At 53.1% G+C, this 22,166-nt stretch overlaps 1 protein-coding gene and 1 long non-coding RNA gene across 2 annotated transcripts; both read left to right on the top strand.

Annotated features, from left to right (window-relative positions):
* The first annotated feature begins 13,530 nt into the window (after positions 1–13,530).
* On the top strand, positions 13,531–15,518 carry LOC308632904. Its single transcript, XR_014018653.1, has 3 exons — positions 13,531–13,646; positions 15,152–15,267; positions 15,434–15,518. It is a non-coding gene; the product is annotated as an uncharacterized lncRNA (long non-coding RNA).
* Positions 15,519–15,530: 12 nt separating this feature from the next.
* Positions 15,531–20,465, top strand: LOC308632903 (uncharacterized protein). Its single transcript, XM_081265317.1, has 4 exons — positions 15,531–15,664; positions 16,747–16,861; positions 19,151–19,251; positions 19,417–20,465. Exons 2-4 carry the CDS (start codon positions 16,843–16,845, stop codon positions 19,690–19,692), a joined length of 396 nt encoding a protein of 131 aa, XP_081121443.1. The 5' UTR covers positions 15,531–15,664; positions 16,747–16,842; the 3' UTR covers positions 19,693–20,465.
* The last annotated feature ends 1,701 nt before the right edge of the window (positions 20,466–22,166 follow it).

The following is a 22,166-nucleotide window of genomic DNA, read 5'->3' as shown; positions in this document are numbered from 1 at the left end:
GGAGTCATGGTCCTCTGGGGAAGCCCCTGGGACACCTCCCTGTCCTCCCCCAGGGCCACAGAGATGTGGTCTGCACTCATGGGAAAAGAGAGGTCCCCTGCTACTCAGGGGGACTCAGTGAGAGCTCACAGAGAATGAGGTAGCATTGCAGCCCACGCCAGGGGAGGAGGTGTCTCTTGAGCCCTGCGAAGAGCGGGCAGGAGGACAGACACTCCTGGAAGGTGCATTCCAGGTTGGAGAGCACGTAGCCAAGGGGAAGAAGAGTGTCAGGCCTGCCCAGAGGAGGGGAGAGCTGGTCATACCATGGATCTAACGCTCCTTCCTTGAAGGTTCTTTGCCTAGCCACCTGTCCTGTCCCTGCCTGTACAGCCACTGTGTCTGGTCTGAGGTGGACTGGTGTGTTCAGAACCAGGGACGGTTCAGGAGTGTAGGGTCAGAGGTTTGCTCTGAAGGCCGTGGCGAAGGCAAGTCCAGGGTTTTGCTGACTCCACACCTGCCTCCCCACAGTGCCTCACCTTCCTTCCTGGGGACCTGGGTGAACTTCTACACCGAGGCTTCCCATCAGCCTCCAGGCTCTCTGAGCCTGCAGCTGCTGCTGCCGTACACGGGGCTCTTTCTGGTTGGCTTGTACCTGGAGCACCAAGCACACCACCTCCTAGCCCCAATTGAAGATGGCATATCAAGCCAGGCAGAGCCTGAGAGCCAGGCGGACTGGGGTGAGTACCTAAGGGTATATGAGGAAAGGTCCGACTGTTGTCCCACTGCAGGGAGTCTGTATGCCTGGTGTTGGGCTGGAAATTAGGATAAGCCTTTGTCCATTCAGGAAGTGACCCCAGTCTGCAAAGAGGTCCTGTGTGGGCTAAGGGCCTGAGTTCTTCCTGGCAGCAGGGGTATTGTGTGTCTGTGCGAAGGTCAGGGCAAGGCAGTCATGTTGGCATCTTTTCTCTAGCTACAAGCTTAGTTCCTGTCACGGCTCCTAAGCCAACCCCAGAGCCAGAGCCTTCTCCCTGGGAAGGGGCAGAGCCGGAGTCCAGGACATCAGGGGTCTCCACTAGGTACTCCCCACGGCGGATGAGAGGCAGGTGCCTCATTCACGTCTACCTGGAAGACGAAAGGACAACACAGTACAAGAGCATCCTGGTGAGTCTTCGAGCAGGGGAGTCTCCTGGGAGCCCACACTGGGGAAGACCGAGTCCACAGCAAACACCTGGGACTAGGCCTGTCTTCTTGAACTGGAGCTTCTGGAAGGTCAGGAAGGAGAGCAGAAAATGAGGAAGAGAGAGGCGGGAGAGCAGCAGCATGCCAGGTCTGGGTGGGAGTGGGCCTGCGTGTTTTGGAGTGTGCAGGTCAGAAGTGCAGGAGTGAGTGCTGGGTTCAGAGGAGGTCAGGGAAATATCGAGGGTACAGGCCATCCTCTACGGACCTTGGTATTGAGAAGGAGTATATTGAACCGTGGAGGTTGAAGCAGAGGTGTTGGCAGTCATTTTCCTGTGTGTGGGAGGGGATATGTTGCTGGTTGAAGGGAAGGGAGCCATTGTAGAATGATTAGGGTGGGTAGGTGTGGGTCACAGACAACTGGGGGTCTTGGAGGGGCCCATTAGTGTCCTAGTTTGCATGTATGTGAATAGAGATTTAGCGGCTCTCTCTGCAGAATTTTCCTGGGTGTGGAGTATCCATCATGAGACTCTGGTGTCCACCTCCAGGGGAGCCATGTTGAACCATTGGGGTGCATTCTTTGTCTCTCCCCTTCTTGTAATTGTCCCATCTCTACGTTTGTGCTTTAGCCACCTGTGAGTCCCATCTCTGGTTTCAGAGAGAATAGAGGGTGTTATGGGCCAATAGACACAATAAACCCTAGAGATTAGATGCTACCCAACTTTCCAGAAAAGACTGGGCACACCATGAGTGGCACGATGATGGGACCAGGGTCCAAAAGCTGCTGAGAGGGAAGGACTGGTTGTGAATGCAGTTTTGAAGGCTCCAAGCTGGAACTCTACTGGCACCAAGCAGGGCAGATGCTAGTGGGGGTATTTGGGTAGTTGTTGGCGAACACCTGCGCACCTGAGATGGGTAGGCATGGAGGAGAAATCAGCAGCTCATAGGGCTTTTGAAAGTGGTCTTATGTGAAAAGAGGCTCAGGTATGGGCTCAGGAAATGACATCATTGCCTTGACAATGGATCAAACAGAACATGGAACCCTGGTATCCAGGCACCCACTTCACTGACCAAGCCATCCGAGCTCATTTGTTTGGAGACACTGGAGTGAGAAGGATGTTCTCCTGTGGTTGCAAACAATGCCGAGCCTCAGGCTCCCAGGAATCTCAGGGGGGCCAACTAGCCCTTTTGTGGATGCACTGGGTGAGGCTTCATCTTAGACGCCAGAGCCTCTGGCGATTGTCGCAGAGGAGCTCAAGAGTAACAGTGAGTAGCACAGGGCAGGTGAGCCCAGCAGGCCCTCTAGTCTGATCCCTGATGAATGGCCCAGGACTCCTATTCTGACTGTGTGTGTGTGTGTTTGTACTGATGGGAACTGTCCCATTGTGCTTTGACTCTAGTGTATTGGCACAAGTCATTTTTCTGTTTGTCACCATTTCCATTTTGAACCCACCATTCTTGGTCCCAACCCAGGGTGAAAATGATCCGAACACGGAGGAGCCCTTCAGGGTACAGAGCCTTGAACCTTACAGGCAGGACCAGCTTAGGAATGAGCTCCTGCCTGTCATTTGTGGGAGGAACCTACATTTCAGCAGCAACATGGGGTTCATCTCCTGGGATTCCATCCCCACCCAGCAGGTGCTGGATCTCTTGTTCCCAAGGTAAGCACCAGACCACCAAGCCCAAGTGTGTAGCCCCCTCATGCCTGGGTCTTGGGGCTGCCGGGTACCTCTCAGGGACCCAAAGGTTTGTGATACCTAATGAGATAGAGGACCACACTCATAGTGGAATGTCAGCCCCGAATGGGACGAGTCCTGGAGGTGCCTGCCACAGCCTTGCAAGGGGAGTGAACTCCCCTCTCAGGCAGAGAAACCATCCTGACTCCAGCTGACCCACAGAGGTCCGTGGAGCAGTCCCCACACACTGGGCACCACAGCTCAATGGTGTGCGCTGAGCTCATTCCCAGGTGGACTCAGTGAGGCCAGGTGGTCTTTCTGGTGTGATATTGGCTTTGTGAAGAAAGTAGATCTGTGCCAGAGGCGTCTCAAAACTCGGGCCTTGGGGAAAGCACTTTTGGGTTAATAAAGACATGTTAGTATACATAGTGGGACAGAGTGTCCTAGCTGGGACATAGCTGGACAGGGGCTTTGGACATGGCAGCTCCCACACCCAGAGATATGTGGGAATCAGCAGTTTGGGCTCATTCACTGATGAACATGGAGAAAGCACCCACTGTATGAAGACACGTCTCCAGTCACGTTTCATAATTCAGTGAAAAATGGGGTGCAAATGACTGCCATTGTGTCCCTTTTCATGGGGGGTCAGCCTAAAACTGCAGGTGCCATGAGTACATATCCTACATGTGACTGCATCCCTGACTCCATGGGGCATAACTGCACGTTGTCCTCTTCAGTGACTATGGTGGACCCCTGGACCAACTTCCACATGGAATGGGCTTGGGGTCAAGAAGGTGGGCTCCTGTTTCCAGAATAGGGACCTGCAAGGTGATTTGACTTGGGAAGGCTGAGGAAAGACTGCTCTCCCCAATTCTGTTTTCTGCCTGCAGTGTAAGGTGTGGGGCTTCAACAGTAGGAGGGGTAAGGCAGGGAGTTGTAGGTGGAGTCATGGTCCTCTGGGGAAGCCCCTGGGACACCTCCCTGTCCTCCCCCAGGGCCACAGAGATGTGGTCTGCACTCATGGGAAAAGAGAGGTCCCCTGCTACTCAGGGGGACTCAGTGAGAGCTCACAGAGAATGAGGTAGCATTGCAGCCCACGCCAGGGGAGGAGGTGTCTCTTGAGCCCTGCGAAGAGCGGGCAGGAGGACAGACACTCCTGGAAGGTGCATTCCAGGTTGGAGAGCACGTAGCCAAGGGGAAGAAGAGTGTCAGGCCTGCCCAGAGGAGGGGAGAGCTGGTCATACCATGGATCTAACGCTCCTTCCTTGAAGGTTCTTTGCCTAGCCACCTGTCCTGTCCCTGCCTGTACAGCCACTGTGTCTGGTCTGAGGTGGACTGGTGTGTTCAGAACCAGGGACGGTTCAGGAGTGTAGGGTCAGAGGTTTGCTCTGAAGGCCGTGGCGAAGGCAAGTCCAGGGTTTTGCTGACTCCACACCTGCCTCCCCACAGTGCCTCACCTTCCTTCCTGGGGACCTGGGTGAACTTCTACACCGAGGCTTCCCATCAGCCTCCAGGCTCTCTGAGCCTGCAGCTGCTGCTGCCGTACACGGGGCTCTTTCTGGTTGGCTTGTACCTGGAGCACCAAGCACACCACCTCCTAGCCCCAATTGAAGATGGCATATCAAGCCAGGCAGAGCCTGAGAGCCAGGCGGACTGGGGTGAGTACCTAAGGGTATATGAGGAAAGGTCCCACTGTTGTCCCACTGCAGGGAGTCTGTATGCCTGGTGTTGGGCTGGAAATTAGGATAAGCCTTTGTCCATTCAGGAAGTGACCCCAGTCTGCAAAGAGGTCCTGTGTGGGCTAAGGCCCTGAGGTCTTCCTGGCAGCAGGGGTATTGTGTGTCTGTGCGAAGGTCAGGGCAAGGCAGTCATGTTGGCATCTTTTCTCTAGCTACAAGCTTAGTTCCTGTCACGGCTCCTAAGCCAACCCCAGAGCCAGAGCCTTCTCCCTGGGAAGGGGCAGAGCCGGAGTCCAGGACATCAGGGGTCTCCACTAGGTACTCCCCACGGCGGATGAGAGGCAGGTGCCTCATTCACGTCTACCTGGAAGACGAAAGGACAACACAGTACAAGAGCATCCTGGTGAGTCTTCGAGCAGGGGAGTCTCCTGGGAGCCCACACTGGGGAAGACCGAGTCCACAGCAAACACCTGGGACTAGGCCTGTCTTCTTGAACTGGAGCTTCTGGAAGGTCAGGAAGGAGAGCAGAAAATGAGGAAGAGAGAGGCGGGAGAGCAGCAGCATGCCAGGTCTGGGTGGGAGTGGGCCTGCGTGTTTTGGAGTGTGCAGGTCAGAAGTGCAGGAGTGAGTGCTGGGTTCAGAGGAGGTCAGGGAAATATCGAGGGTACAGGCCATCCTCTACGGACCTTGGTATTGAGAAGGAGTATATTGAACCATGGAGGTTGAAGCAGAGGTGTTGGCAGTCATTTTCCTGTGTGTGGGAGGGGATATGTTGCTGGTTGAAGGGAAGGGAGCCATTGTAGAATGATTAGGGTGGGTAGGTGTGGGTCACAGACAACTGGGGGTCTTGGAGGGGCCCATTAGTGTCCTAGTTTGCATGTATGTGAATAGAGATTTAGCGGCTCTCTCTGCAGAATTTTCCTGGGTGTGGAGTATCCATCATGAGACTCTGGTGTCCACCTCCAGGGGAGCCATGTTGAACCATTGGGGTGCATTCTTTGTCTCTCCCCTTCTTGTAATTGTCCCATCTCTACGTTTGTGCTTTAGCCACCTGTGAGTCCCATCTCTGGTTTCAGAGAGAATAGAGGGTGTTATGGGCCAATAGACACAATAAACCCTAGAGATTAGATGCTACCCAACTTTCCAGAAAAGACTGGGCACACCATGAGTGGCACGATGATGGGACCAGGGTCCAAAAGCTGCTGAGAGGGAAGGACTGGTTGTGAATGCAGTTTTGAAGGCTCCAAGCTGGAACTCTACTGGCACCAAGCAGGGCAGATGCTAGTGGGGGTATTTGGGTAGTTGTTGGCGAACACCTGCGCACCTGAGATGGGTAGGCATGGAGGAGAAATCAGCAGCTCATAGGGCTTTTGAAAGTGGTCTTATGTGAAAAGAGGCTCAGGTATGGGCTCAGGAAATGACATCATTGCCTTGACAATGGATCAAACAGAACATGGAACCCTGGTATCCAGGCACCCACTTCACTGACCAAGCCATCCGAGCTCATTTGTTTGGAGACACTGGAGTGAGAAGGATGTTCTCCTGTGGTTGCAAACAATGCCGAGCCTCAGGCTCCCAGGAATCTCAGGGGGGCCAACTAGCCCTTTTGTGGATGCACTGGGTGAGGCTTCATCTTAGACGCCAGAGCCTCTGGCGATTGTCGCAGAGGAGCTCAAGAGTAACAGTGAGTAGCACAGGGCAGGTGAGCCCAGCAGGCCCTCTAGTCTGATCCCTGATGAATGGCCCAGGACTCCTATTCTGACTGTGTGTGTGTGTGTTTGTACTGATGGGAACTGTCCCATTGTGCTTTGACTCTAGTGTATTGGCACAAGTCATTTTTCTGTTTGTCACCATTTCCATTTTGAACCCACCATTCTTGGTCCCAACCCAGGGTGAAAATGATCCGAACACGGAGGAGCCCTTCAGGGTACAGAGCCTTGAACCTTACAGGCAGGACCAGCTTAGGAATGAGCTCCTGCCTGTCATTTGTGGGAGGAACCTACATTTCAGCAGCAACATGGGGTTCATCTCCTGGGATTCCATCCCCACCCAGCAGGTGCTGGATCTCTTGTTCCCAAGGTAAGCACCAGACCACCAAGCCCAAGTGTGTAGCCCCCTCATGCCTGGGTCTTGGGGCTGCCGGGTACCTCTCAGGGACCCAAAGGTTTGTGATACCTAATGAGATAGAGGACCACACTCATAGTGGAATGTCAGCCCCGAATGGGACGAGTCCTGGAGGTGCCTGCCACAGCCTTGCAAGGGGAGTGAACTCCCCTCTCAGGCAGAGAAACCATCCTGACTCCAGCTGACCCACAGAGGTCCGTGGAGCAGTCCCCACACACTGGGCACCACAGCTCAATGGTGTGCGCTGAGCTCATTCCCAGGTGGACTCAGTGAGGCCAGGTGGTCTTTCTGGTGTGATATTGGCTTTGTGAAGAAAGTAGATCTGTGCCAGAGGCGTCTCAAAACTCGGGCCTTGGGGAAAGCACTTTTGGGTTAATAAAGACATGTTAGTATACATAGTGGGACAGAGTGTCCTAGCTGGGACATAGCTGGACAGGGGCTTTGGACATGGCAGCTCCCACACCCAGAGATATGTGGGAATCAGCAGTTTGGGCTCATTCACTGATGAACATGGAGAAAGCACCCACTGTATGAAGACACGTCTCCAGTCACGTTTCATAATTCAGTGAAAAATGGGGTGCAAATGACTGCCATTGTGTCCCTTTTCATGGGGGGTCAGCCTAAAACTGCAGGTGCCATGAGTACATATCCTACATGTGACTGCATCCCTGACTCCATGAGGCATAACTGCACGTTGTCCTCTTCAGTGACTATGGTGGACCCCTGGACCAACTTCCACATGGAATGGGCTTGGGGTCAAGAAGGTGGGCTCCTGTTTCCAGAATAGGGACCTGCAAGGTGATTTGACTTGGGAAGGCTGAGGAGAGACTGCTCTCCCCAATTCTGTTTGCTGCCTGCAGTGTAAGGTGTGGGGCTTCAACAGTAGGAGGGGTAAGGCAGGGAGTTGTAGGTGGAGTCATGGTCCTCTGGGGAAGCCCCTGGGACACCTCCCTGTCCTCCCCCAGGGCCACAGAGATGTGGTCTGCACTCATGGGAAAAGAGAGGTCCCCTGCTACTCAGGGGGACTCAGTGAGAGCTCACAGAGAATGAGGTAGCATTGCAGCCCACGCCAGGGGAGGAGGTGTCTCTTGAGCCCTGCGAAGAGCGGGCAGGAGGACAGACACTCCTGGAAGGTGCATTCCAGGTTGGAGAGCACGTAGCCAAGGGGAAGAAGAGTGTCAGGCCTGCCCAGAGGAGGGGAGAGCTGGTCATACCATGGATCTAACGCTCCTTCCTTGAAGGTTCTTTGCCTAGCCACCTGTCCTGTCCCTGCCTGTACAGCCACTGTGTCTGGTCTGAGGTGGACTGGTGTGTTCAGAACCAGGGACGGTTCAGGAGTGTAGGGTCAGAGGTTTGCTCTGAAGGCCGTGGCGAAGGCAAGTCCAGGGTTTTGCTGACTCCACACCTGCCTCCCCACAGTGCCTCACCTTCCTTCCTGGGGACCTGGGTGAACTTCTACACCGAGGCTTCCCATCAGCCTCCAGGCTCTCTGAGCCTGCAGCTGCTGCTGCCGTACACGGGGCTCTTTCTGGTTGGCTTGTACCTGGAGCACCAAGCACACCACCTCCTAGCCCCAATTGAAGATGGCATATCAAGCCAGGCAGAGCCTGAGAGCCAGGCGGACTGGGGTGAGTACCTAAGGGTATATGAGGAAAGGTCCCACTGTTGTCCCACTGCAGGGAGTCTGTATGCCTGGTGTTGGGCTGGAAATTAGGATAAGCCTTTGTCCATTCAGGAAGTGACCCCAGTCTGCAAAGAGGTCCTGTGTGGGCTAAGGCCCTGAGGTCTTCCTGGCAGCAGGGGTATTGTGTGTCTGTGCGAAGGTCAGGGCAAGGCAGTCATGTTGGCATCTTTTCTCTAGCTACAAGCTTAGTTCCTGTCACGGCTCCTAAGCCAACCCCAGAGCCAGAGCCTTCTCCCTGGGAAGGGGCAGAGCCGGAGTCCAGGACATCAGGGGTCTCCACTAGGTACTCCCCACGGCGGATGAGAGGCAGGTGCCTCATTCACGTCTACCTGGAAGACGAAAGGACAACACAGTACAAGAGCATCCTGGTGAGTCTTCGAGCAGGGGAGTCTCCTGGGAGCCCACACTGGGGAAGACCGAGTCCACAGCAAACACCTGGGACTAGGCCTGTCTTCTTGAACTGGAGCTTCTGGAAGGTCAGGAAGGAGAGCAGAAAATGAGGAAGAGAGAGGCGGGAGAGCAGCAGCATGCCAGGTCTGGGTGGGAGTGGGCCTGCGTGTTTTGGAGTGTGCAGGTCAGAAGTGCAGGAGTGAGTGCTGGGTTCAGAGGAGGTCAGGGAAATATCGAGGGTACAGGCCATCCTCTACGGACCTTGGTATTGAGAAGGAGTATATTGAACCATGGAGGTTGAAGCAGAGGTGTTGGCAGTCATTTTCCTGTGTGTGGGAGGGGATATGTTGCTGGTTGAAGGGAAGGGAGCCATTGTAGAATGATTAGGGTGGGTAGGTGTGGGTCACAGACAACTGGGGGTCTTGGAGGGGCCCATTAGTGTCCTAGTTTGCATGTATGTGAATAGAGATTTAGCGGCTCTCTCTGCAGAATTTTCCTGGGTGTGGAGTATCCATCATGAGACTCTGGTGTCCACCTCCAGGGGAGCCATGTTGAACCATTGGGGTGCATTCTTTGTCTCTCCCCTTCTTGTAATTGTCCCATCTCTACGTTTGTGCTTTAGCCACCTGTGAGTCCCATCTCTGGTTTCAGAGAGAATAGAGGGTGTTATGGGCCAATAGACACAATAAACCCTAGAGATTAGATGCTACCCAACTTTCCAGAAAAGACTGGGCACACCATGAGTGGCACGATGATGGGACCAGGGTCCAAAAGCTGCTGAGAGGGAAGGACTGGTTGTGAATGCAGTTTTGAAGGCTCCAAGCTGGAACTCTACTGGCACCAAGCAGGGCAGATGCTAGTGGGGGTATTTGGGTAGTTGTTGGCGAACACCTGCGCACCTGAGATGGGTAGGCATGGAGGAGAAATCAGCAGCTCATAGGGCTTTTGAAAGTGGTCTTATGTGAAAAGAGGCTCAGGTATGGGCTCAGGAAATGACATCATTGCCTTGACAATGGATCAAACAGAACATGGAACCCTGGTATCCAGGCACCCACTTCACTGACCAAGCCATCCGAGCTCATTTGTTTGGAGACACTGGAGTGAGAAGGATGTTCTCCTGTGGTTGCAAACAATGCCGAGCCTCAGGCTCCCAGGAATCTCAGGGGGGCCAACTAGCCCTTTTGTGGATGCACTGGGTGAGGCTTCATCTTAGACGCCAGAGCCTCTGGCGATTGTCGCAGAGGAGCTCAAGAGTAACAGTGAGTAGCACAGGGCAGGTGAGCCCAGCAGGCCCTCTAGTCTGATCCCTGATGAATGGCCCAGGACTCCTATTCTGACTGTGTGTGTGTGTGTTTGTACTGATGGGAACTGTCCCATTGTGCTTTGACTCTAGTGTATTGGCACAAGTCATTTTTCTGTTTGTCACCATTTCCATTTTGAACCCACCATTCTTGGTCCCAACCCAGGGTGAAAATGATCCGAACACGGAGGAGCCCTTCAGGGTACAGAGCCTTGAACCTTACAGGCAGGACCAGCTTAGGAATGAGCTCCTGCCTGTCATTTGTGGGAGGAACCTACATTTCAGCAGCAACATGGGGTTCATCTCCTGGGATTCCATCCCCACCCAGCAGGTGCTGGATCTCTTGTTCCCAAGGTAAGCACCAGACCACCAAGCCCAAGTGTGTAGCCCCCTCATGCCTGGGTCTTGGGGCTGCCGGGTACCTCTCAGGGACCCAAAGGTTTGTGATACCTAATGAGATAGAGGACCACACTCATAGTGGAATGTCAGCCCCGAATGGGACGAGTCCTGGAGGTGCCTGCCACAGCCTTGCAAGGGGAGTGAACTCCCCTCTCAGGCAGAGAAACCATCCTGACTCCAGCTGACCCACAGAGGTCCGTGGAGCAGTCCCCACACACTGGGCACCACAGCTCAATGGTGTGCGCTGAGCTCATTCCCAGGTGGACTCAGTGAGGCCAGGTGGTCTTTCTGGTGTGATATTGGCTTTGTGAAGAAAGTAGATCTGTGCCAGAGGCGTCTCAAAACTCGGGCCTTGGGGAAAGCACTTTTGGGTTAATAAAGACATGTTAGTATACATAGTGGGACAGAGTGTCCTAGCTGGGACATAGCTGGACAGGGGCTTTGGACATGGCAGCTCCCACACCCAGAGATATGTGGGAATCAGCAGTTTGGGCTCATTCACTGATGAACATGGAGAAAGCACCCACTGTATGAAGACACGTCTCCAGTCACGTTTCATAATTCAGTGAAAAATGGGGTGCAAATGACTGCCATTGTGTCCCTTTTCATGGGGGGTCAGCCTAAAACTGCAGGTGCCATGAGTACATATCCTACATGTGACTGCATCCCTGACTCCATGAGGCATAACTGCACGTTGTCCTCTTCAGTGACTATGGTGGACCCCTGGACCAACTTCCACATGGAATGGGCTTGGGGTCAAGAAGGTGGGCTCCTGTTTCCAGAATAGGGACCTGCAAGGTGATTTGACTTGGGAAGGCTGAGGAAAGACTGCTCTCCCCAATTCTGTTTTCTGCCTGCAGTGTAAGGTGTGGGGCTTCAACAGTAGGAGGGGTAAGGCAGGGAGTTGTAGGTGGAGTCATGGTCCTCTGGGGAAGCCCCTGGGACACCTCCCTGTCCTCCCCCAGGGCCACAGAGATGTGGTCTGCACTCATGGGAAAAGAGAGGTCCCCTGCTACTCAGGGGGACTCAGTGAGAGCTCACAGAGAATGAGGTAGCATTGCAGCCCACGCCAGGGGAGGAGGTGTCTCTTGAGCCCTGCGAAGAGCGGGCAGGAGGACAGACACTCCTGGAAGGTGCATTCCAGGTTGGAGAGCACGTAGCCAAGGGGAAGAAGAGTGTCAGGCCTGCCCAGAGGAGGGGAGAGCTGGTCATACCATGGATCTAACGCTCCTTCCTTGAAGGTTCTTTGCCTAGCCACCTGTCCTGTCCCTGCCTGTACAGCCACTGTGTCTGGTCTGAGGTGGACTGGTGTGTTCAGAACCAGGGACGGTTCAGGAGTGTAGGGTCAGAGGTTTGCTCTGAAGGCCGTGGCGAAGGCAAGTCCAGGGTTTTGCTGACTCCACACCTGCCTCCCCACAGTGCCTCACCTTCCTTCCTGGGGACCTGGGTGAACTTCTACACCGAGGCTTCCCATCAGCCTCCAGGCTCTCTGAGCCTGCAGCTGCTGCTGCCGTACACGGGGCTCTTTCTGGTTGGCTTGTACCTGGAGCACCAAGCACACCACCTCCTAGCCCCAATTGAAGATGGCATATCAAGCCAGGCAGAGCCTGAGAGCCAGGCGGACTGGGGTGAGTACCTAAGGGTATATGAGGAAAGGTCCCACTGTTGTCCCACTGCAGGGAGTCTGTATGCCTGGTGTTGGGCTGGAAATTAGGATAAGCCTTTGTCCATTCAGGAAGTGACCCCAGTCTGCAAAGAGGTCCTGTGTGGGCTAAGGGCCTGAGTTCTTCCTGGCAGCAGGGGTATTGTGTGTCTGTGCGAAGGTCAGGGCAAGGCAGTCATGTTGGCATCTTTTCTCTAGCTACAAGCTTAGTTCCTGTCATGGCTCCTAAGCCAACCCCAGAGCCAGAGTCTTCTCCCTGGGAAGGGGCAGAGCCGGAGTCCAGGACATCAGGGGTCTCCACTAGGTACTCCCCATGGCGGATGAGAGGCAGGTGCCTCATTCACGTCTACCTGGAAGACGAAAGGACAACACAGTACAAGAGCATCCTGGTGAGTCTTCGAGCAGGGGAGTCTCCTGGGAGCCCACACTGGGGAAGACCGAGTCCACAGCAAACACCTGGGACTAGGCCTGTCTTCTTGAACTGGAGCTTCTGGAAGGTCAGGAAGGAGAGCAGAAAATGAGGAAGAGAGAGGCGGGAGAGCAGCAGCATGCCAGGTCTGGGTGGGAGTGGGCCTGCGTGTTTTGGGGTGTGCAGGTCAGAAGTGCAGGAGTGAGTGCTGGGTTCAGAGGAGGTCAGAGAAATATGGAGGGTACAGGCCATCCTCTACGGACCTTGGTATTGAGAAGGAGTATATTGAACCGTGGAGGTTGAAGCAGAGGTGTTGGCAGTCATTTTCTTGTGTGTGGGAAGGGATATGTTGCTGGTTGAAGGGAAGGGAGCCATTGTAGAATGATTAGGGTGGGTAGGTGTGGGTCACAGACAACTGGGGGTCTTGGAGGGGCCCATTAGTGTCCTAGTTTGCATGTATGTGAATAGAGATTTAGCGGCTCTCTCTGCAGAATTTTCCTGGGTGTGGAGTATCCATCATGAGACTCTGGTGTCCACCTCCAGGGGAGCCATGTTGAACCACTGCACCTGCTGGGTCCAAACCTCCTGACACCCCAGCAAGCACTGACACTCTCGAGCCCAGCAACTTCCATGCCTATCATTAAAGAGTCCTAGTGTGTGCTGTGCCCTGGCTGTCAGGACCAAAGCACCTAGGGTTTGTGCCTGGTCCACACAAAAATGCAGCTGCATCCCAGACCAGAGCAGGGATATGGAAGTCCACTGGACCATTCCTCCCATCTTGATGGGACTAGAGTGTGTCTGTACAAAGCCTTTTGGTCCTTATTCCCTTGTCCCTGTAGGGCATAGCAGGTTGAAGCAAACTCTTGTACCAAGATGGGACTAGAGGCTCATAGGAAGACCCCACATGATCACATGAAGGCCTCAGGGAGCAGGGTAACAAGATGGTGCCCTTGTGTTGAGAGCTCACTTGTCTCTGATTGTCCTTGAGCACTGTCCTCTGGGTAGCTACTCCCAAATTCCCTCTCTGATGAGCTTTCTCCAACCCTGCTCAGGTGACCTGCCAGGACAGCACTCTAGTCATCATCCGCAGGGCCTTAGATGCACACTTGCTCCAGCAGGAGAATCCAGAAAACTTTGAGCTTCTGCAAATTGTCTCGAACCATCAGAGTAAGTGGAACCATCAGAGGGTAGGGAGCAGTGAGTCACAGTGGGCTCAGGATAACTGGGAGCCAAAACACAGTGTGCATTGACCCAATGCCCAGGAAGAGTCTCGTGGGACTTGTGCACAAAACAAAGTGTAATGATGGGGCATAAATCTGCAGGTTCTTCATGTTCCCCAGGGGCTGTGGACCTGCCTATCATGTGTTCTTTCCTTGGCCTGAGGAGGCATTGCAAAGCTATTATCCACGAGGGGCCAAGAAGAGAGGCTTCTTTGTGTTCTGTCAAAGAAGACAGACAACCACAGGGTGCCTACTTTGGCAGCCTTTCCTGACCTAGATGAGTACATGAGAAAAGCAGTTCAATGAAGAATCATCTCTGGCTTCCAATCTTTCTATTCATTGCAAACTGAGTCCACTTTGGACCAGAGGCCATTTCTAGAGAGAAGAGTGTGGTAGAATAGAACCCTTCACAGCTTATAAACTCTTGGAGAGAGAGAGAGAGAGAGAGAGAGAGAGAGAGAGAGAGAGAGAGAGAGAGAGAGAGAGAGAGAGAAGAAGAAGAAGAAGAAGAAGAAGAAGAAGAAGAAGAAGAAGAAGAAGAAGAAGAAGAAGAAGAAGAAGAAGAAGAAGAGGAGAGGAGAGGGAAGAAGGAGAAGGAGAAGGAGAAGGAGAAGGAGAAGGAGGAGAAGAAGGAGAAGAAGGAGAAGAAGGAGAAGAAGGAGAAGAAAAAGAGGAGGAGGAGGAGGAGGAAGAAGAAAAAGGAGAAGGAGGAGGACGACGACGAGGAGGAGGGGAAGAAAAATGAAAATAAGTTGAAGGAGGAGACCATGAATAAGAAGGTCAAGATGACTATAAGAAGAAGCATGAGGAGAAGATGAAGAAGAACAAGAACAAGAAGGAGAAAAACAAGCCAAACAAGAAGTATAACAATAAATTGATTAAAAATGTGAATGAGAATTATATTCATGAGCAGGAAATGCAGAAGTGGGGAACTCAAGAGAAATATATTGCTCTGGATGGCACAGCCCTGCTGGCTGTGGACATCCTCCACCCACGCTCAACACACCTCCAAACCATACTCCTCAAATTAGTGTAGCCCTGTATGAGTGGATGAATCCACTGGCAAGGTGGAGGCACCACCATCAAGTGCTTCCCCCAAACCCACCTGTGATCATTGCTGCAGTGGGGAGAAAACCTTCAACACATGAGTCTTTGGGGACCAATCCAGATACAAAGTCTAGCTGTTTCTCTTTGGTGGGTCCAACGTGAACTAAGAGGTTCTGGGGTACAAGGGGCTATTTCCTTGAAAGGTGTTCCTGTAGTGGACCTCCTGTGCATAGAGGGTCCTCAGGGAGGAATCAGTGGGGAGTCTTTGGTGGAACAGTAGCTGGATGCGGGGGCTCTCAGGTCTGTGTGTGAGACCTGAGCTGGCAGAGGCTCTCAGTTGTGGGGGATGTTGGGTAGTGTATTCCTTGAGTGTCACCTACCACGCCTCTGCCCCTGCCTCTCCAGAGCTGAGGATCCCTGCTGATGGGAACGTGTATTACGACCTGGATGGAGGAGTGGATTATAACTTTCTTCTTCGGGAAACAGCTGCCAGCAAGTCGTTGAAGGTCAAGCCAAAGGAGGTAAACAGCCACCTTCTTCACTCTTCACTCCTGGTGCCACTCCACATCCTCCAAGGGGACAAGAACCTCAGGTTCTGGATGGATGTTGTAGAATGCCCACAGAGCCAACTGCCAGGCTGGGTGGGGTGCAGGTGCTGGGCTTTGCTGATGTTGTCATCCCCCACAGTTCTTGGAGCCTTCTGTGGCAGTGGCATCCAGGATCCCAGCAGCTGTGAGCAGCAGCTCTGCAGTGGCTGCAGGACCATTGCCCCAGGCCACCCAAAGCAGTGAGTGGTGCCTGAGAAAAGTCACCAGTAGCAGCTCCTCACTGCTTCACTCCAGCGAGCAGGTGGAAGACAGCCGCTTTGTTCACGTCCTCCTAGAGGGACAGAGCCTGAGGGAGACAAAGCGCATCCTGGTAAGCCCGACAGCAGGGCTGCCTCCTGGGTGTCCACACAGTGGAAGGCAGGAGACACAGCCAACCCCAGGGCTATGGTGGGAAATAAAGAAGAGAGAGGTCCGTCTTAAGGGCTTGACCTGAGGAGGGAGAGCATCAGCATGCCCAGCTCCAGCAGTGAGTGGGCCTGTGCATTGTGGGTTTTGCAGGCCAGAAGTGCAGACGGAAGTGCTGTGGACAGATGAAGTCAGAGATATGTCCAGGGTGCAGGCTGCAGTGCCTAGAACTTGGTATTCTCAATGAGTGAGGTTGGAGCAGAGGAGGTGGCAGTGGCTTGTCACATGTGTAGGAGGGGATGCGTTCCTGGTGGCAGGGAAGGGAACCTCCTTAGCATGACTAGGTGTGGGAATTTGGGGTCAGGATCACCTGGGGGTTCATGCCAAAGCTTCAGAATGTCAGCCTTTGCATGTATGTAAATACGAGCTAAAGGGGTTCTTGGCAGTATTTCTATGGATGTGCAGTAGACACGCTAATGCTGCAGGTGTCCAGCTGCAGAGGAGACATGCTCAGTGACTGCCAGTGCTGAGTCAAGTACCTCATTCCAACCAGACCCGCACCGAGCTTCCAGAGGCCAGGGCCTCTCAAGGCTATCATGAAGCACTCAAGTGCACACTCTTGTATCTGAGCCTGTTTTGTGTAGTGGCAGTCAGGACCAAAATTTTCAGTGCATCTGCCTCTTCCACCCACAAAGGCAGCCTGCATCCCAGAGCACACTTGGTGCGCAGGTCCCTGGCCCATTGCTCTCGTCTCAGTGAGATGAGAGTGTGTCTGTGCATAGGCAGTTTGGTCCTTTGACCTGGGTGGAATGTGGCTCCCCAGGGGGAGGGGAGATGGCAGGTACAGGCAGATATTTGTACCAGGATTGTTCTAGTAGCACATTGCAAGAACCCAGGGGGTATATGGAGGCCACACTCAGGTAGCAGGATAACAAGCTTGTGCCCTTGTATATGTAGCTGAGGTTTCTCCTGAATGTTTGAGCACAGTCTTCTGGGTAGCTCCTCTAAAAGCCATTCTCTGATGACATTTGTCCCACCCTGATCCAGGTGACCTGTGTGGATACGGTGACGAGCCTCATCCGCAGGGCCTTGGACCAAAATTTGTTGCAGCGTGAGGATGTGGACAACTTTGAGCTGCTGAGAATGACGTCTGAGAATGAGAGTAAGTAGGACAATCAGACAGTGGGGAGACATGATCCACAGTGGGCTCAGGATAACTCACAAGAGAAAGTGGGCCTTGGCCCCAAAATAGCCAGAGTGTGGTGGGCCTGGTGCAGGCAACCAAGTGCAGTGATGAGCGTGTCCAATGTGGAAGTGCTCAATGAGGCCCCCAGGGGGCTGCTGGACCTCCCTAAATGTGTTCCCACCTGGACCTGGTCTGGCAATGCAAAGCTAATATCGATGAGGGGCAAGGAAGAGAGAGGCTCAATCCATCAGCAGTTTGGTTTATGGCTCACTGATAAGGATGCCTTCAAATGAAGAGGAGGAGAACATGGGTCCTGATTGGATCAGCATTGCTATGGACGGAAGCAGCACAGGTCCCAATCCATGGCCAGGATATGAGAAGTCAAGAATGTCAGGATTGCAGCAACTGGGAACAGTACTCAGTGAAGGGGAAGTCAAGGCCAGGGGACAGCCTGTTTGGGTTCTTTTTGGAACAATTCCAAGTCCTCTGTGCCTGGGTGCCCATCTCCTGAAGATATCAGAATGGCCAGGTTATTATTCCTTCCAGCAACAAAGGAGGGCATCTGAAGAACATAGGCCACAATGCTGAGCTGTCCACAATGCCAGTGCTCTTTCCTTTCTTGTGAGCCCAACACTCCTAGCCTCCACCATCCCAGCCTGTCCACAATAGAACCCACCATCTGTCGGGCAGGTAAGTGAGTTTTCCCATTTTCACACACCGCCTCATTTGGGTTGGCTCTGTCTTACACATGAGGAAGACTGAGGTGCAAGGAGCTGGGCAAAGGGCAGTGTCTGCGAATCTCAGGGACTTGGGAGGCAGCGCAGGGGGATGGGGATTTCCAAACAGCCTCAGAAATTTAGGGAGAGCCTGTACCCAAGTAAAAAGGCCTGGGAATGGTCTCAGTGCTTAAGTGCCTCTGGTTTTATCCCTGGTACAAAAATAAGCCAATCAATAAGGAATTACCAAACTGAGAATCTACAGAGGTGATTTCAGAAACAGACACTTTCAACCCAGCATCAGTTGAGAGCAGGCTCCAGACCAGGGAGGTTTGTGTGTAACTGACATCAAAATGGAGGACTACCGGGGGCCTGGAACCCACTAGGTGTGATGGCATCTATGCCTTATGGCAGGAGGGTGGCAGTGATGCTGGCTCTCTCCTAGATTTTGGAAACCTTGTTTTCATTGGGGAAGCTTTTTGGAGGTGGAATCTATTTTAGCAATCCTGGTCCAGATGAGGTGCTGACTACCACAGGTAGAAGCCTATCCAGAATGCGGTGTCTGTTATTCAATCTTTCCTGACTGTGACAATGACAAAGAAAGAAGTCATTTGTCTTTGGTCTTGGTTTCACTCCTGGCCATTGATTGAGAACTGATTTCATCTTGGCCTACTGAACACAGGCTGCATCTGGGCAGAAGAGTGTGATAGATTCGAACTCCTCAGGACCCCCCACCATTGCCAGAGAAAGAAGGAGAAGGAGGAGGAGGAGAAAGAGGACAAGCCTGAGTGGGGAGAGGATCACAGGATGAAGAGCAAGAGGAAGAAGAAGAAAAAGAAGGAGGTGAACAGAAGGAAGGGTGGAGGGAGATACACAAGAAGAACAAGAAGGAATCATGTAAGAACAAGAAAAAGACCCAGAAAGAACTACAAGAAGATGCAGGACAGAAAGAAGAGCCAGAAGTAGAACAAGAACCAGAATAAAAGTACCAAGCAGACAGCTCATGATGAGAAACAAGGGGAAGGAGAGCGAACCTAGAAAACAATAGAGTTCTCCAGGGCACCACCCTGCTGAAGTCCTCCCACGTCCATGCCCAACACACCTCTGATGGATACCACCTCCCCTCCGCGTATTCATCCATGAGTGGATTCATCAAGGGCAAGTGGATGAATTCACCCACCATCCAACGCTTCCCTGAATGCCCATGTGTGAACATGGCTGCACTGGGGAGAAAGGCCTAAGCACAGGAGCCTTTGCCAATCCTGATGCAAAGCCTAGCAGTGTCTCTGTGGCAGATCCAACCTGCACTGAGAAGTTCTGGGGCCCCAGGTGCTGTTTCCATTGTCAGATGCTCTTTTGGTTTAGAATCCTGTCCATCATCTTCTCCAGGGAAGAATCACTGAGGGAGTCTTTGGTGGCACTGTAGCTGGATAGGAGGGCTCTCAAGTCTGGTGCAGGCTCGCCCTGGCGGAGACTCTCAGGGGTTGTGGGTGTTTTGTGGTATAATCCTTGAGTGCCACCTAACAATTCTCTCCACTTCGCTCTGCAGAAATCAAGGTCCCTGACCATTCACTCATGTATCTGTCCATGAATCCGCAAATAAAATATCATTTCATCGTGAGGAAACGCTCCCAGGTCAAGGGAAAGGAGGTAAACACCTACCTTATTCAAGCTGTACTTGTGCTGCCATTCCACTTCCACCTGGGAAATAAGAGGCCTCATCACCTGGACATATGTGCTAGAAGCCCATAGAGCCAACTGACAGGCTGGGGTGGCTTTCTGTTTCTGGGTTTGCTGATGTTCCATCCCCCACAGTTCTCAGAATCAACCTGCAAGTCCTCCAGGCCGCTTTCCCACAAGCAGGTGGGAGACACCTGCTTAATCCGTGTGCACTTAGAAACACAAAGTCCAAAGATGGCCAAGACTGTCCTGGTAAGCCTGGGAGCAGGGGTGTCCCCTGGTGCTTACACCTGGGTGGGGAGCAGACACTGGTCCAATACCATGGACTACTCATGCCTTCTTGCATTGGAGCTTCTGGATGATCAGGAGGACAGATGGGAATCAAGAAGGGAGAGGAAGGGCTGGAGCTGAGATGAGGGAGAGCAGCAGCTTGTCCACCGCCACGTCTGAGGGAGTCTGTGTGTCAGGTGGCAGCATGCAGTCCAGAAGGGCAGGGGCAGGTATGGGTGACAGATGAGAATAGGACAGGACCTAGGTTGCAGGTTCCCGTGTATGGGATGCTGACGTCTATGGAGGAGGACAGCAGTGTGAGGTTCTGCATGTTCCTTGAACAAGGAGCTGAGAGGGTCTCTCTGCGGTCTCGATATGGATATGGTGCAAGCACACTAAATGTCCAGGTAACCTGCAGGATAGGAGTTCTTTCCAATGACCACCCTTGCCGGTTGAGGTGCCCTCCTACACCCCAGCCAGCACTGAGCCTCTGGAGGCCAGGAGCTCTCGTGGCTATCTTTCAGCACTCCTGTGTGTGGTCATGTTCCTGGGTCTGTTTTTGGCCCTGGCGATCCAGACCAAAGCCTCTAGGCTTTGTGCCTAGGCCATTCCCAATGCAGCCTGCATCCTCGGGCAGACCTGGGATCTTGGAGGCTGTTGTCCCATTCCTCCCAACTTGTGGGATGAGATTGCATCTGTATGCAGGTAGTGGGGTCCTTTCACTTCGAGAGGAGTGCAGCTCCACAAAGAGCAATGGCAGGTCCAGGAAGTCCTATGTACAAGGATTGGGCGAGTAGCCTGTGGGAAGAGCCCACGCGATGAGCAGGAGGCCAGCCTCAGGTAGTAGGGTCATGGATGTTGCCCTGTATTTAGAGTGGAGGTGCCTCCAGAATGCCCCTGCCCACTGTCCTTGAGTAGTCACTTCAAGGCCCATTTCCTGAAGGCCTGTCTCCCATGCTGCTCCAGGTGACCTGCCACGATAGGGCTCCTGCCGTCATCCGCAGGGCCCTGGAGCTACACTTGCTCACTGAGGAGAAGCCGGAGGAATATGAGCTGGGCCAAATCATCTCTCACCGTCAGAGTAAGTGGGACAGTCAGATGGCAGAGAGCAAGGGTCAGGATGTGGACTCAGGTCAATTCTTAGCACCAAAGAGTAGTCTCTGACCCCCAAGAACACTCCAACAGGGTGTGTGGGGTTCGTGCACAAAGACAAGTGCACTTCTGCTGGTGGAAGGTCTCGAGGTCCAATGGTGTACCCCAGTGGATATTGCGGCTCCCCACCAGGTGCCTCCCCTGGACATGAACAGGCATCCAAAGCTGACATCAGTGAGGAGTGAGAAGGAAAGCCTCTGTCCAGGAGCAGTATGCTTTCATGGCCTGGGATAGGAGTGGTTTCAGAGGAACAGGGGAATGCATGGGCTAAAGAGGGAACTGGCATTTTGTGGACTGAAGCAGTAGGATTGAAAGCCTTCTGTGTGATCAGAAAACCACTGCCTGGGCAGAGCATGGCCAGGATTCTAGCAAGCAGTAACAGGATGAAATTGGGAAGAAAACACAGCCTGGGAGACAGCTTGAATCATCTGTGTTTGCATAAATTCCATGGTCTTCCGCACCTGAGTCCACTTGCCAAGGAGTGATCACAATAGCCAGGTTATGACCCCTAACTAAAGTCAGATGAGGGTTTCCTGAGCACGTCGGCCACAGAGGTCATCTGATAATAATGCCAGTGCTTTTTCATTAGTTGGTTGGTTGGTTTTTGTGAGCCAAACACCTCAGCAGCCATTATCCCAGCCTATGTACGCTGAAGACCACCATCCCTATGAGTTCTAGGATCACTTGTCTCCTATCTTAACCTTCTGTTAGGTTAGTAGAGTCTATGGAAGAGGAAGTCTGTCTGGGGCCTTGGTAGCCTAAGAAATTCATAGCAGAGATTCCCACATCCAACCCAGAAGGGATGGAGAACAGGCTCTAGGTTAGAGGAGGGCGACAGGAAACAGGTGTTCAGAGGAAGGAGAAGCGGGCTGTTGTATTCCCCCACTCGGGGTCATGGCACCACTGGGCCATACACCATGTTGGAGGGAAGCATTCCCTTTGCTGGTCTTTGGAACCATTGTTCTCAGTAGGGCAGCATTTGGAATGTGGCCTCCATTCTCAGAAGCTGGTCCACATGGAGGCGGGCTCCACCAACGCAGAAGCATGGCTCTAATGTGGTGTCTGTTCTGGTCAGCCTGTCCTCACTGTGGCCATACTTGAGGAAAATAACTCAGAGGAGGAATCCTAGGCCTTTTCTCCGGGTTTCACAACTTTCTCTTTGGTTGTGCACTGGGCTGTCCATAAAGCTCTAGTGTGTGGCAGTGGAGAGCTCCTCAGCCCTTGCCACAAAGGCATAGACTGGGAGAGAGAGAGAACCAGGCTGGCAGAGAGGGAGAGAGAGAAAGACGGAGAGGAGAAGGAGGACCTCTACTTGGAGAATGAGGATTCAGTGGAGCCAACAGGAACAAGGTACTGTTTGTTGTCCAGGGCGCACCCCTGTTTAGGTCTTCCTCCACCCATGCTCCACTTTTCTTCCAGTCCCTCCCACCTCCCAGTAGAGTATTCATCTTGAATGAGAATTT

The sequence above is a fragment of the Spermophilus citellus genome (assembly GCF_964194105.1).
Source record: "Spermophilus citellus genome assembly, chromosome: 13".
NCBI lineage: Eukaryota > Metazoa > Chordata > Mammalia > Rodentia > Sciuridae > Spermophilus > Spermophilus citellus.
Note: the sequence above shows the minus strand (reverse complement) of the source record. Positions and strands in the feature narration are given on the sequence as shown.